General features: G+C 34.5%; 1 protein-coding gene across 8 annotated transcripts in view; it reads right to left on the bottom strand.

Moving 5' to 3' along the window:
- Positions 1 to 767: 767 nt before the first annotated feature.
- Positions 768 to 15350, bottom strand: part of LOC110463383 (retinoic acid receptor RXR-like) — an 86741-nt gene continuing 72158 nt past the window's right edge. For 2 of the 8 annotated variants that reach the window (XM_021517920.1, XM_021517922.1), the window contains exons 4-8: positions 12902 to 12961; positions 11211 to 11371; positions 8861 to 8987; positions 8015 to 8239; positions 768 to 5278 (exon numbers count right to left, since the gene is read on the bottom strand). In XM_021517920.1, coding sequence (XP_021373595.1) covers positions 5025 to 5278; positions 8015 to 8239; positions 8861 to 8987; positions 11211 to 11371; positions 12902 to 12961 — 827 coding nt within the window. In that variant the 3' untranslated portion in view covers positions 768 to 5024. The remainder of the gene's footprint in view (positions 5279 to 8014; positions 8240 to 8860; positions 8988 to 11210; positions 11372 to 12901; positions 12962 to 15350) is intronic. The other 6 variants (XM_021517921.1, XM_021517924.1, XM_021517923.1 and 3 more) reach the window with 3 other exon arrangements.

Raw genomic sequence — 15350 nt, 5'->3', positions numbered from 1 at the left:
CTCTCTGAAACATCGTATTGCTTTATAGTGTTCTCGCTAAAACAGCCTCTTGCGTTAGTGTTCTCTCTGAACCAGCCTCTTGCTTTAGTGTTCTCTCTGCAACAGCCTCTTGCTTTAGTGTTCTCTATGAAACATCGTCATGCTTTATAGTGTTCTTTCCGAAACATCGTCATGCTTTATAGTGTTCTTTCTGAAACATCGTCATGCTTTATAGTGTTCTTTCCGAAACATCGTCATGCTTTATAGTGTTCTCGCTAAAACAGCCTCTTGCTTTAGTTTTCTCTCTGAAACATAGTGATGCTTTATAGTGTTCTTTCCGAAACATCGTCTTGCCTTATAATGTTCTCTCTGAAACAGCGTCATGCTTTATAGTGTTCTTTCCGAAACATCGTCATGCTTTATAGTGTTCTCTCTGAAAAATCGTCATGCTTTATAGTGTTCTTTCTGAAACATCGTCTTGTTTTATAGTGTTCTCTCCGAAACATCGTCTTGCTTTATAATGTTCTCTCTGAAACATCCTCTTGCTTTATAATGTTCTCTCTGAAACATCCTCTTGCTTTATAGTGTTCTCTCTGAAACATCCTCTTGTTTTGTGACATGGCTGATAAAACAGTGCTGAATTTTATCTCAAATACGTCTACGGTCTATCATTTAATTAAAGCAATAAAATATCTGACACATGCTATATAAGAGCATTTGTGGACAGGATTAGGTTGAGTTCAGGACAAATCAGCCCAATCGGAGAAAGTAAAACTCAAAATCTGAAATGTCTTTCCATACTTATCTTTTATTAATGATTTCATTGTGAAAGGCATATACCATATGCAGCTAGTTTTAACAAGCTGCAGTTGCTATCATTACCAGACATGTCCTTACTTATAGATCACCAACACATGGGCCACATTTACAGACACCTTGTTTGTAGCAGGAAATAAAACACACGGCTTGACTGCCTGCCCCATCACAGGGCAGCCGTGTCAATACTATTACAAGTCAGTTAAAAAAAATAGCTGTGATAAAGTCAAAAAACATTTAAGAATCTATTAAATATTGAAAAATATTAAAAAAGGAAACCCAGTTACATAAAAATATTTAACATGAAAATTATACAAAATTCGTTTTCTTTGATATATAATTCCACAAAAAATCTTGCCATGTAATACAGAGTAGACAAATTATTTAAATGCAGATAAGAATATCAAATGTGAGGAAAACCAGTCCTCCACTACGACTTTGACAAGAATCCTACCCCAATCAATCAATCATACCAAATAGTTACTGTAATTGTTCCTAAGACGTTCACGTGGCACATTCCCCCCCACCCAAGTCTAAAAATGTGCAATATCAATTCTTGTGTTCAAATGTTCAACATTTCATCTGCACTTTTTGCTTTAAATGTGTACTTCCTTCAAATTATCTATATTTTGTATCACTCCTTAGTCAACAGTCGAACTGCAGTTTACATTATTTAAATCAATATATATATGATCAACAACAGGGTGAAAGCCAGTTTGTAAAGAACAATTGGCACTTGGAACATCCCTACAATAACAAGATGTACAAGTGGTGTTACCCTGCAGTTCACAGTAAAACAAATGGGGACGCATTTCAGCAAGATTGGTCAAATCTTTCCTTGTGTTATGTTCTGACCATGTCTACCTATGTACAGCTACAGTATTTACATGACATTCAGCAATACACAAGGAAAACAGCACTTTTATTTATACAAACAAAACATAATACACTAATGATACATCACAGAAAACGTCTAGCACTTATGATAAGATAGCCACGCACTCTTCAATTTGAAGTGGTATTCACACCACTGCCCCTCCCTTACACAAGTATGCCCTATTCTTAAAGTAACAAATAAATGCTGAAGAATGAACGCCTGGGGCATTCATCAATACAAATTTCCCCGAAACCAAATTATACTTGCCACTTTCAAGACAAGGACACAATGATTTCTAGTATAATGATTATGGATTCAAAGTGCTAAATGCATCAGGCGACAGGTGAAATAGTACTGAAGAATTAACTTTAGTTAGTGATTGATATCGGTAAAATACTTTCTACAGATATAGTCATACTGAGGTTCACTTTACTGCAGAAAACTAACTGTTGTCCTGAGGCTAACAATACTTCCGAAGACTTGTATTTTCTTTTTGATGTAAAAAAAGCACGACATCAAATAAAATGTTATCAATTTAATAGGAAGCTGTGCATTTCGTATGCAAGATTATAACATCAGAAGTCATTAAGTAAATTGGTTGAAACAACATGTCAAACGGTCATATATGCAAAGGTTTTATTCATTTAAAGTGGGTACAGGTTTTAAGGAAAAGTACTGACAATATTGTGTCCCAGAGATATATGTTCAAGTACAGCCAGCCACCTAGCACTTTGCTTTGCAAGTTCGCTTACCTCCCCTCAAGTTCAGTCACTTATAGATAATCCGGTAGTAAATACATGCAGTGTATCCGACTGATGGATGGCTGCATAGGAAATATTTCTTCCCCTTAACTTATCTAGTCTTAAGTTTCAGGCCAATAAACTTGCATGAATACCTTGGTCTTTTACAGCAAGATACGAATCTGCATTGGGGAAAGTAGGTTTTAAGATACATTTGAATAATCATTGAAGATTGGGGAAAATAACATTAAATGGCATTTAAAGATTTTAAATGCCAGAACTAAGAAAACAAAACTAAATACTGTTTAAGTATTTAACTAACAAAATGATAATTAACAAGTTTTTAATGTATACATAAACACTTCATTGCAATAGAGATAAATATTTAATATTTCCATATATACTTACTATATTAAAGTTAGCACTTTCAATGTTCTGTATTTAACAAAATCAAATAAAAATCATTATTTATCTACATGAAGCCGATACCCTATCATTAAATTCAGATACCAGTTTACCTTGGTCAGAGACACTAGCCTTTTATGGATTATTGAATTTCCAGACATAACAGTCTATGTTCTATGAAAAGATTTTGTCACGTGGTGCTTAGCTGCCTTGATGTTTGGCCAAACAAGACCCAACGGATTTCAATAAATCTTTACTTGTCCAGAAACTCTGACTAACAAATTGATAAACATCTGACACGTCTATGAGAATGTTTAAATACAATGGTCTACATTTGTCTTCTCTTGTCCATTAACACAACCAAGGTAACAGCTTGTCTAACTTAGAAACTGACCTTTTCAACCCTGCATTTTGAAAATCCATGATTAGGTTGAAAGACAAGCTGTTATGTGGATTTAGCAGTCTCTTCAACAATATCAAGCTACAGGATTTTTCTTTTGAATTTCAAAAGTTAAAAGTAAAATATTTCATTTGCTACTCCTGAAAAAAACCTTACGATTTTAATTTTGTCTGGCACCAGACAAGACAAACCTAACTGAGAACCCTGTACTGTTAACTCAGGTACCCAGTTACTGCTCCTGATATTCATTTGTCATCCTTTTTTTCAATAGGTCAAGTAACTGAACTAGTTTTATTTAACGGGAAATGTCTACACATAGGTTTCTTGCAACAAAGGAATATCAATTGATTGATCCAATGATAGAAGATTTATCAATACTTCAGATTTGGTTACTTCTCGTAATATACTATATCAGCTCATTACGAACTGGCTGAGTTACATCACTCAAACACTGGCATTTCTTGAATTTCACAATAAAAAGCATTTAACATATCCCCATCACTATAATACAACACTAACACATACATTTCAGTAATGATGATAAAATAATAAAATTTGATGTCACATAAACTCCACAATATTCTGATAGGACTTTTAGTGTTGGGAGTATAAGCTGAAGCTACAATTTGTTTCATCAGACATACCATACAACTCTATTTTCTATTTATAAAGTACTAAAAAGGTGAATCAAAAACAAACTTGGTGGAGAAAACGCTGCCAGGTTAATTGCTAAAGATTTATTGCCATTTTTATGTTCTTGGGACTGTAGGAATGAAGTAACATCAAATCTACATGGAAAGAACATTTTAAAAAAATAATTAAGTCTTGATTTAAGTAAATGAATTCTATTGCATCACTATTTTATTAAGGTTTCATAGGGATTCTTGATCATGATTATCGTATCAAATTTCTCTAAAAAAGAAATGGTTTCTAAATTAAGATGTATTAGTATCCAGTTACCATTGCCTGAATGTCTCTGGAATCATAATTTCATACTGGTACATATACTATCAAACAATATGGAATTACTATAACAAATCATTCAATAATAAAAACAGCAGTAATGTTGATGATCATGTTTCATAAAAAACACTGTCATACCCAAATCATCCTTTGTTGAACATACCTTGATTATATCACACTTTTCATGTGTACTACTTCTCGACAGAAATATTAAAATAATGACTCAAACATTTTTCGTTCCATTTCAAACTTTCTAAATAACTGCCATTTTATCTGGACTTTCAACAATAACATAAGGAAGTAAATATTTAGTGAATAGAAAGCTGTAACCTCATACGATGAAGATTTTATATTGTATCACATGAAATCCACATCAGACAATGAAATAGCACATTGTTAGATCCTTCACATCATTACCACAAAGAACATATCCAAACGTAATCCTACCAATATATCAATTGTTTTCTTAATAAATCTAAAACAACGTGGAAGAAATTATTAAAAAGAGGATATCTGGAAAAACAGTTATTCCGTGTACAATTTATAACATCAGGTGTTTTCTGATGTTTCATATTAAACATGACGGCCACAGTGATGTGCTACTATAAATGACACAAACATAAAAATGGATTTTTCATAATATGTATATACATAATATATGATGTTAATGTTCTAATGTAACTGATGTAGAGCGATGCCATATAGCAAACAATGGGTGTATACCCCGAACACATGAGACACTGCCACCTTCCAGGCCAGGTTCCATCTAATGGCAGAATCTCCATCAATTATTTGGTGTGACGACCTGGTCGTCTGTCCACCCCACCCTTGTTCCATCCAGGCGTCACGTGCCTAGGCTCGGACTTTCCAGCATTTCCATCAGGAAAGTGTCTATTGGTGTATCACCAATTAATTTGAAGAAGAACAAGTGTTCTAGGCACTTAAGTCCGATACTCCTCAGCGCAGGCAGTCTAAGTAACAGCTTTGCAAACCTCCCAGGTTCATCTGGGTAACGTGTTTTTGAATATTCCTCCAATGACGCATACACTTTCTCTCTAAGTGCCTCAACTTCTTGTATAGCAGACAAGCCTTTAGCATCTGGAACGATGAAAGAAATGTATTATTCCCCTTGCTTTCTCCAGTTGTATTTATTACTCCTTTACCAAAACTAGCATATGCATAGAGCAGATATAAACAAAGTACAGTGGAACCCACTTATTATGATATATCGTTTGTTACCATATTTTCCTCATGTACCGATTTTTTTCCTTCTTTTACTAAGCAAAAAAAAAATCAATTATTATGATATGGTCAAAGGTAGGACCCTGCTTATTATATTTTTTTCTGCCGTGAATGGATTTTATAAGGTAAAAACTCTGATAAGTTGTCCTTGTGAAACACCTGGACAATTACGCAATAGGTCCGGCTAACTGTACATCGCCTGAGGTCATCACCTGTCCACTCAAGGTAAAATTTTTACACCTCGCTTCACCAAAGTCGATTGACCATCGCTTGCTGTCATACATTTTAGTCGTAACAAAATATGTGGTTTTCAGTTTATTGCTATCTAAAATACACTGTAGGACTGTGTATCAAATTAAAATGATTAGGCCTACCGAACAAAAAATTTCGATAAGAAAACGAGCATGCCTTTCACAAATATTCACGGTTACCTTGACAAGTCATGTGAGAAAATCATACCGATTTCAATGAAAATATTACTTCAGAAGGAAGACGTGTGTGTTTTAATCCTTTAAGCAACAGTTTTTTTTATTGCATTAGAAGTTGATTTCCCATGTCTCCGTTGTCGCCCCGACAGCATGGTGCCAGGAATCGATCCAAAGTTTACATTATTGTCGTACACAGCTTAAACAGCTGCTTTATTTACTATTTACACCATATTCGTTAAATACAATATTTGATTATTGTTTAAAAGGGAATATTTTGTGTTTTTATTTGTTATTGTTTCTTTGCAAGATGATTTCATCGCACGACTTGTGAGGCATGTGATTGTCATGTGATCGTAATTGACACAGCTTGGCAAATTTGTTTTGCGCTTACGGGACAAAATGTTACACAACTTCTCGTTGCAAAATAGGTAAATCATGACTAGTTATATCACTTCTTTCATCCTATTGATTGTAACATTAAGATATCGTTAGCTACAAGTGTAGGATGTAGTATAAAGAATATGTTCTCAGGATTTTGAAAGTGAAAGTAGAATTTACCTACTGATCATTACGACGGCAAAACAAAAAACTTCTCGAATATTCCCAACACACTAATACAAATAACATTGAACAAATTATTTCAATTATTAATTTATCTTTTTGTATTTATATTTTTCCATGTTTCCACATCAATCTAAGTATGATTATTATAGGGCATCTCACTTTCAGTTCAGACAACATAAAAACGATCGAAACAGCTTGATCGGTTATTATGATATATCGGTTATTATGATATTTTTAATAAGCGGGGTCCACTGTATTTATGGAAAACCCTAATAATTAAACTAGAATTATGTCAGTGTGACATTACAGCTGCTCACCACTTTAAATTTAATTGATTCAGTAACACGTTGAGCATCAATATCTACTATAATACCTCAGATATGTGTTCTGTATTCTGCTAATTGAAAATCAGGTCATCTGATGATGTTGCGTTTAGGATTTTCAAAATCAATCACCTCTTTAATGATGCCTTAAAAACATTTCTCCCTCAGTCTCCTCTTTTTTCACCCTCTTTAAGTGCAACGCATTGTTGTAATTTTCATTAATTAGCATCCTCCAATGATGTGACATGAGCGTTTACGTGCAGAATGGCAATCGGTGAATGGATAATATTGAATAGGTGCATTTTTTGCTTGTGAAATGAAGGATAATTAACAATAGTGGGAAAACATTCATGGAGAAAAGAGACATTGTACTCCTTTTATTTTTATTTATTTTTTATTCATATTAGTGAAAATTATTAATATTTGTAGCGACTATATTTACCGTCATTGAATATACAAAATCTCACAAATGTTCTTGGAATATATTTGAATTATATTTCCCAATGCGACTTTACCAACGTAAGAGTTATTTCCCTTACACCCAATTGGATACTATTTTGACACGGCGCGAATTCTTGTCAAACAGCAGCGGCAGTTGTGTCATGTTCTTAAATTGTTACACTTTCATAAATAAATACACCAGAAATAGCATGCTGTGTTACAANCTCATACGGTTTATAAGTTTATATATTTACTTCTTCCTTCTACAGACAGCGTTAATGCTTGACAGTCTTCACATGTGCTTTCTCGAATCATAGGTGTTTCACACGCGTAACACTCCCCAGACCGCAATCAGAGTTGCTAAAACGCTCAAACCTAGTGCACAAATTTCACCACCACAACACTCGTAGAATGCACCAGAGATAAACATTTTGTTTTCAGCAATTATTTAAAGTATGGATTATTATTTGGAGAAGAGTATCAGAAGACTTTATGTAACCCACAGGTGAGTGTCAGAGATTCTACTTTCTATTTACGATAACAAAACTATATAGCGGAAGCATGCAATACTGAATTATGCGCACGCACCCCAAACGGAAGTGGGTCCGTCATTTCGTTCTCTGGACAGAATTAATAAGCCGCTCGGCTTTCGCCAAGAGCGGCTTAAAAAGATATTTAGGCAAATGAAAATTGTACTGCATATATCCCTGCACTAAGACCAAGACTTCCTTTACTGGAAGAAGCTATCAACAGTGTTATATATGTTGAAGATGCCAGCTACATAACTTCTGAAGTCGCAGACTTGTTGAAATGTCAAATTATGAATAGTTGCAAACCTGGATTAAACAGTACAATGGCCCTTAGACAGCCTAACTCGGTCTTGTCCATTTTCATCTCTCTCATCTTTGCAACAAGTTCTGTGAGGACTCTATCAAAGATGGTACCAACACCAGCCTGGTGTGCACTGCTTCTGTGAACATGGAGTCCTGTGGCCAGCAGTATACCATCCTTTACCACAATGGAGCGATGGGAGAATGCAGCAATCAGCAATTCATTCCAGCCTGAAAGACGGTAGCAGATATAAAATGAACACAGTTAAAATCAATCGCCTTATTTAGACAAGTTCTTATTTTAATTGAGACTGATTATGATGGACTTATAAATATAAGCTTTTTGATAACACTACAGAAGACCCTTATCCCTTTTGCTAATAGTTGCAACTAATGATAAGCAAACATCAACTTCGTTTTAGCTACCGGAATTTTCTTTTAGCAAACACCAACTTCGTTTAAGCCACCGGAATTTTCTTTTAGCAAACACCAACTTCGTTTAAGCTACCGGAATTTTCTTTTAGTAAGTTAAGTAAACAAGACAGTGTTACTTGATGAATGCAGATCATCAATGAACTTGTCCTCTTTACCGAAAATGACTACCTGGGGTATTACTGCTCTAGCAGATAGATTGAAAGTACTATAGTTATTAAATAAAGAACAAGAGAAAGCCCTGGTGGTGTTACAAACTTCTTGGAGGGCTTTTGAATGGCCATGACTGGCCTGCAGTAATGTGTACAGGTCCATTTAAACCTACTTTTGATACTTGTTCTACATTTGAAAAAAACACCATTTCATGCCTATTCCAATTCAACAGCACACTTTATGGTGAGTTTCCCTCTTAGGACATACCAGCACGCAAAAGGATGACCTGATCTTCCAGGGGTAGTTCTGTGAAGTGTGGTATTCTCCGAGCCCATGCCACCAGTGTAAATAACTGTTTGTCAGCAGCCTGGCAGATGTTTGTCACAGGGTCTTTCTGCAACACCAAACATATTCCACAAAGTAAAGCCCTTGTATTATATCCAAAAACCTATTTCAATTTTTGAACTTAAGCACATAAAAATAATATTTATATAAGCATACCTAGTACTGAGTCTGAACAATTTCATATACAGTAAAAATACTCCATTTTAAAGCCAAGTTTCACATTTTGACCAATCAGACTCTGAAATATTAGGGTTGGTACTTATAAATTTTATTTACATCTGGCAAGCTTTATATCACATTTAACTAGAGCATTCCAGACTTGTGGCAAAAAAGATCAGGCTATAATTAGTGAAAGCAGACTCTGACTTTCTGTTTCACCCACATTTGACAGCGACGCATTCCTGTTTTTGCGTAGGCATAGATAAATCTGTCTTGACAGCAGGCACCCACTACCATGTCACATGTCATTGATGATGGCATGGGATAATGGGTTCACAATATAACTCCAGTTTTTACTACATAAGAAAAGTGTGGAAGAAAAATCAATCATTCCTTGTGATGTAGCCAATTCTTGAGGCTTCAAAAATCTTATCCTCAAGTTGAGATTTCTCTGTCTACATCACAAAGGTTTGATAGCTTCTATTTATCTCAAGGGTTATAATCTGTACCACAACGCTGCCACATGGTCCTAGTGCTTTGAAAGGTAAGATGGAAAACTTGCTAATTTTACTGGCAGTTTTACTAAATTGATTTGTACAAATTATAACAAACACTTCATTACAAAAACTTCAAATTAACATTCCGAAACATCATGCTCCTGTACAAAGTGTAAGTATCCTGACCGGTGCATCCTTGCATGTGATGTAACTGTGACACAGGCTGTACCATTTGTTTCTGGTCTCAGATGAGAAGTACATCCATAAGTGTACACATAGTACTTAAAACTTGTTAGCTATCTATGGAAGACATCTTCAGTGTACATATATTATCATGAACATGATACTTGTATGCATACCTAGGAAATGGCCAGTTAAGTTGTTGGAGACATCCAGGATACTCACATATTGAGATAGCACCAATGTACTGCTTAGAAGTTTGTTAGTGGTATACACTCTTGTCACATAATATCATTGGCATCAAACATTCACACCAAATGGCAGAATTTGTGATATCCAAGATGTTTAATTTAGATTTTTTGTTTTTATTTTGCTGAAAAATGAAAATGGATCAAAAGACAAGAGCAAGATGATCTTCAAGAGGCAGTAAATGCTCTAAAGTTATCCAACATTAATTGTTCTTATGAGGAAGCTAAATACAGACTAGTAAAAACAGTTAATTTATTTTATACTGCCTTAAAAAAGTAATGATCTAAAAGAAATGAAAGTAAACCAATTGTCTGATCCGTGTACACAAGAGGCCTGTTGAATTGGTAACCACTGTCTGTGCCTACCAAGTAAACACAGTATTTTAACTCCCCTGGAGCTCTTAATGCTGTCAAACCTACAACCAAGGTTTCTATTATTGGACATTATTTTCCAGAGTGATTTTTCTTCATCTCATGATCAGGGCTTAAAATTTTGTCCATCAATAATTAACAGGCCTCGGTAAATGTGTTATTGATCCTGGTTAACCAACCACAAATGCATGTTTGCTGCATAAAGACAATTTCTTCTCCCTACAAGACACAGCGTCTTTGGTAAATACATCTGTTTTGAAGTTCTAAAAGTTTCCAAGTGAGAAGTCTAGTGCATAAAACATTTACCTGACCATTACAGGGCTATGCAATGACCATAACGTGTTGTATCACACTGTGCTTACTGCAACCTAAACTAACAGTTCTACATTAACAATTCATGTCTACCACACAAACCTACTTCCTAATGAAGCCTATAGTGTCAAGTATCAGGAATACCATGGAAATGTCAGAGCAATTGTTCAGTGACAACAGATTGCAAACTTTAAGACACTCAAAACTACAATAACCCTCTCTTTGAAAGTAATTGCCTTCCATGAACCTTGCTGTGTGTTTGTTGATTGAATCTATGTCTACCATAGACCCAAGATGTTTTTACATTTTAGTAATATAAATCTATGAAATAGTCTTACTATTGCCTACATCTTGGCACTTTTGTTGGTGACTTACCTACGTGTCTATGAATTAGCTATATAAAATTGTGTGTATTTAACCAGTGCGTCACGCTGGAATCTGTTCTGACCTTAGTGTATTTATGTTGGTGACTCATCTGTGTCTCACGGTTTTGATGTATCTTACCTGCGTGTCTATGTAGGTGTCTAGTTTCGGATCGACAGACAGCTCTGCATCTAGAACCTTTTCAACAGGCATGTCCGAGTTAGCACTACTGGTACTCTCCACCTCGCCTTCACCCTTCTCCTTCACACGTTGTCTCTCCTCTTGGACAGCTGCAAGGCAAGCTGTAATCACTAAGTTGACTTGTTCTGATCCACCCTTGATACCACAGAATACCAAGAGTCACCCATACCCTATACAGCTTAAACCTCAGTTATACTTTTTCAAGATTTGTTTCAAATACTATCCTTTATGTGTTATCATACTATCATATTTAACTGATGAATTTACAAATCAATGAACTCTTTGAAAACCATACCATATCAACTTCTACCATTGCTTTTCGATTATCTGACATCAATTCATAATAAGAATAAATACATACAATGTAGGATTAATCTGTCATCTCCTCCTTACATTATCAGACGAAGATTTAATGGATAATCAGGTGTGTTTTTTCTATTTTTATCAAAGTAGGACAACTTCTGAAACTTGTTCGTGTTAACCTATCTTGTACATGTAATGACATGTAGATACAAGCCAGATTTGCGTTATAAGATGAGACTTGCATTCTGGTGGTATACAGAGGTTTAGACATTTAAGCATAGTGTTAATCAAATATGCAACTTAATATGATAGAAGATACTTGAAATCAAGGAAAGATCATGGGAAACTGACAATCAACACCAACTTTATCCAAGTAAAAAAATCTTATGTTTCTGTTAATTACAAGGTAAGAAAGCATTTCACTGGGTTAAAGTGACATCAACTTTCACTGATCCACAACAGACCTCGACCAAATCTACCAGCTCTTATATCAGACATTGGGTTTCTTTTTGCCAAGAAGAATTTTTGGAAATCTATATATGTAGAACACAAATGTAAACTGATCAGAACTAATTGCTATAGTTATAGTTCTGACATACAAGCAAGCTCTATGTGCAAATAGAAAACATGTACATTGTACCTGAATAGTGACTATATTAACACCGATACAATTCTATAACGTACTAGTAGAGCATGCATACATCTGCCTTTAAAAAGAGCATGTGTGCTGAAATTGAGCCGACATTGAAAGTTGACCAAAACATATTAAATTCATTGTATATGTACATTTAGTTTTAAAAACACATCAGTAAAATATATGGCTATAACTATAAATAAATTTCAATGTTAGTAAACAGCTCTAGCTGAAAGCAGTATTGAAAAATACAAACCAATGTAAGAATTACATTATATGTCAAAGAATTTTCACATAATTCTATTTCAAAAATACCATTGGTGCTCAGCAAGTTAAGATAATTAGAATGCGGAAACCTCCAAAATATAACAGCCACAATAGACACACTTTTGTAGTAATAAGGTAATTAAATGATGCTGAAGGGATATGGCAGGATAGGGGTAAGGGCCCTTATGGGGTTGAAACATTGAATTTACAATATTAAATACAAAACACAGGACGATTTTTGATGTAAAACCTTATTTTGGAGAAGATATTCTGTGGTATACATTATACAGATTGGCAACTAGCAATGCACTTTTTAAAACAATATAACATATATTAACATGTATGAATATGCACACTCATAATTAACATTACATTGTGAATCTGTTGTGTATACATGGCAACATTACAAAGCGTTATTTATAGATACCTTCATCTGGGTCAAGGCCACTAATACTACTACTGCCAGAGGAAGGGGATGAATTTATTGCTGTTGAAAAGAAATACAAGTACTTCAGAGATCCTGTCAAATTTAGCACTATGAATTGAAATTCAAACTTATTGAAATACCTGAATACAAGTGAGGTGTCTTTAATCAGGAATTATTCTAGATTTCTTCGGGACAAAGCAAAAGAAAACCAAACTGTATAAATGTAGAAAGTGCCTATACTTAGAATGGTGTTGTCAGGGTTTTTTCCATGAAATCTTTCGTTGATCAATATATTGTAACTAAAATTTAAAATCTGTTTAGCAAGGACTTTTTCCATTCATTTTCCAATTTGCTTATGACACCACTCTATTTCAGGAAAAGATTTAGTTGCCTTGACCCACGGATTGAAATAATGGTTAGACACTATAAGTTAGTTTCTTGTTCTTTTAAACTTTGAAAACAATTATACAAATAATTTCAACAAAGACAGGGATCCCCTGAATTGGGTTGCAATCACAAGGGGATATTTGAGGTATTTTGTCTATGATATTGTATGTGAAACAGGCAAATAAAAACGAAAACAAAACCCCCGGAGTACTGTAGTCAATATTAATAGTCCTCGGGAGACTCATAGGGCCAAATATTTGAACCTGTCCTTTAAGTCCAGCAAAGCCCATTTATCAATATAGTGTTGGTGGCCTCCTCCCCTTATTTTGTTAACTGCAACTTGTTTCGTAATTAGTTTATAGATACATAATGTGAAACAATCTATAAAATGTTATACTCACTGGCATGATGGCCCAGTGAAACAGAACTGTTGCCAAAAATTTGTTAACAGGTTTTTATTTTTAAATTGCAGATACCCAATTAAGATTTTTTGGTGAAAAACTGATATTGCAACCAAAATGATCCCTGCAAAGAACAAGAAAATAACTTGCAGTGGCCTAATACATATATATATATATATGTTATTGAGTATATATTATACATATTTTAAATTGAATAATGTTACATATCACTGTAGGAAAGGTACCAGAAGAATATAACAAAGCAGACAAACTCGTGATCAGTACAACACAACAGAAAGACTAAGTAATAGGCTGTGGTAAGTTGTTTAAAGTAAAATTGTTGTCCCCCCCCCCCCAAACATAAAAGATAGTATCCATCCTACAGCCTAGTAAGTGAATAAAAGCCTACATTAATCTATAAGTATAAGCACAGAGTACATGTACCTTTTGCAAATTATTAAAATAGAAATCATGCAATCTGAAATTGTTTTTGTTGAAGTTTTAAGGAATGAATTATATTTGCATAGGGCAAAACTTACAGCTACCTTTTATTTTGAAAAACCACAGGTATATGCTTATATATATATGTTTGTGTAACATAGTGTTGCAAGTCACAGTGTGATGTATAGAATGACTCATGCAAAAGTAAGCCACCTTCTGTAACATTCGTCCTTCGATTCCTGCTAACAAGGTTAGCAGTCTTACAAGAAAATTCAGACAACCCCCTCCACAAACTGAGTAAATCAATATGTCTCAATGTTGCTGTGTACGTCATATGATTTCTCCATGTATAGAAACTAAGCGGATATTGTGATAAATCAATTCTGGTTCCTTTGTTGCCAGATGGTGGTGGAATCTTATGTGTGAACAAGTTGTATCTACTGAGATGATGCATTAATATGGTAGACTAATTCAATCACTCAGAGGCCCACGATCAGCACTAGCTAAAAAGTAGGGGGCCATCTTCCTGAACATTTCCTCATTTATCTTCTACATGATCCAAATATGGAAAATATACTCAACTATTGATGCAGTCATCAACTTTCATTTTCTTACAAACGAAGTTTCATTTCACCATCCAATATTGGCAATAAAAGCCAACTACTGGTTTCTTAAGTTATGCTAACTATCTTTCTTGGAGAAATATGTACACAAAGATATCATCGAAAATAAACACGAACCAAGCAATATTCATACATTGTATTAAACTTGTTTGACACATTTTAATATTTGTTTTATTAAGTATACATCTAGCTATCAAAATTGCACATAGCTGAATAAATACCCCTTGGAGATAAAATAGCTAGTTCTTCCCTTTTTTCAACTTATGGTCATGGCTATAGGTGCTATTTTCTTTTTCCTGTGTAAACACTAAGTAACATTTGACAATCAATGTACATGTTTCACAGGTGGACAGAGTCAGCATGTTTAATCCCATGCATTTAAAGTGACTAATCTGAACATGGAAAAATTAAAAGCTGATGTACTATATGTGGCCTACAGTATTGAGATTTACGGTCAATTTACATGATATAACATTTAATAAGTGCTAATTGTCCAAGTATTCATTGATTTTGCTGTTCAGTAATCAAATCAGGAGGCACTTATATCATAATTACTAATGGAATTACATAAGCAAGTAGATTGCCTCGAACAAAGGA

The sequence above is a fragment of the Mizuhopecten yessoensis genome, unplaced genomic scaffold, assembly GCF_002113885.1.
Source record: "Mizuhopecten yessoensis strain PY_sf001 unplaced genomic scaffold, ASM211388v2 scaffold10897, whole genome shotgun sequence".
Lineage (NCBI taxonomy): Eukaryota > Metazoa > Mollusca > Bivalvia > Pectinida > Pectinidae > Mizuhopecten > Mizuhopecten yessoensis.
This window is presented reverse-complemented; position numbering and strand designations above follow the sequence as displayed.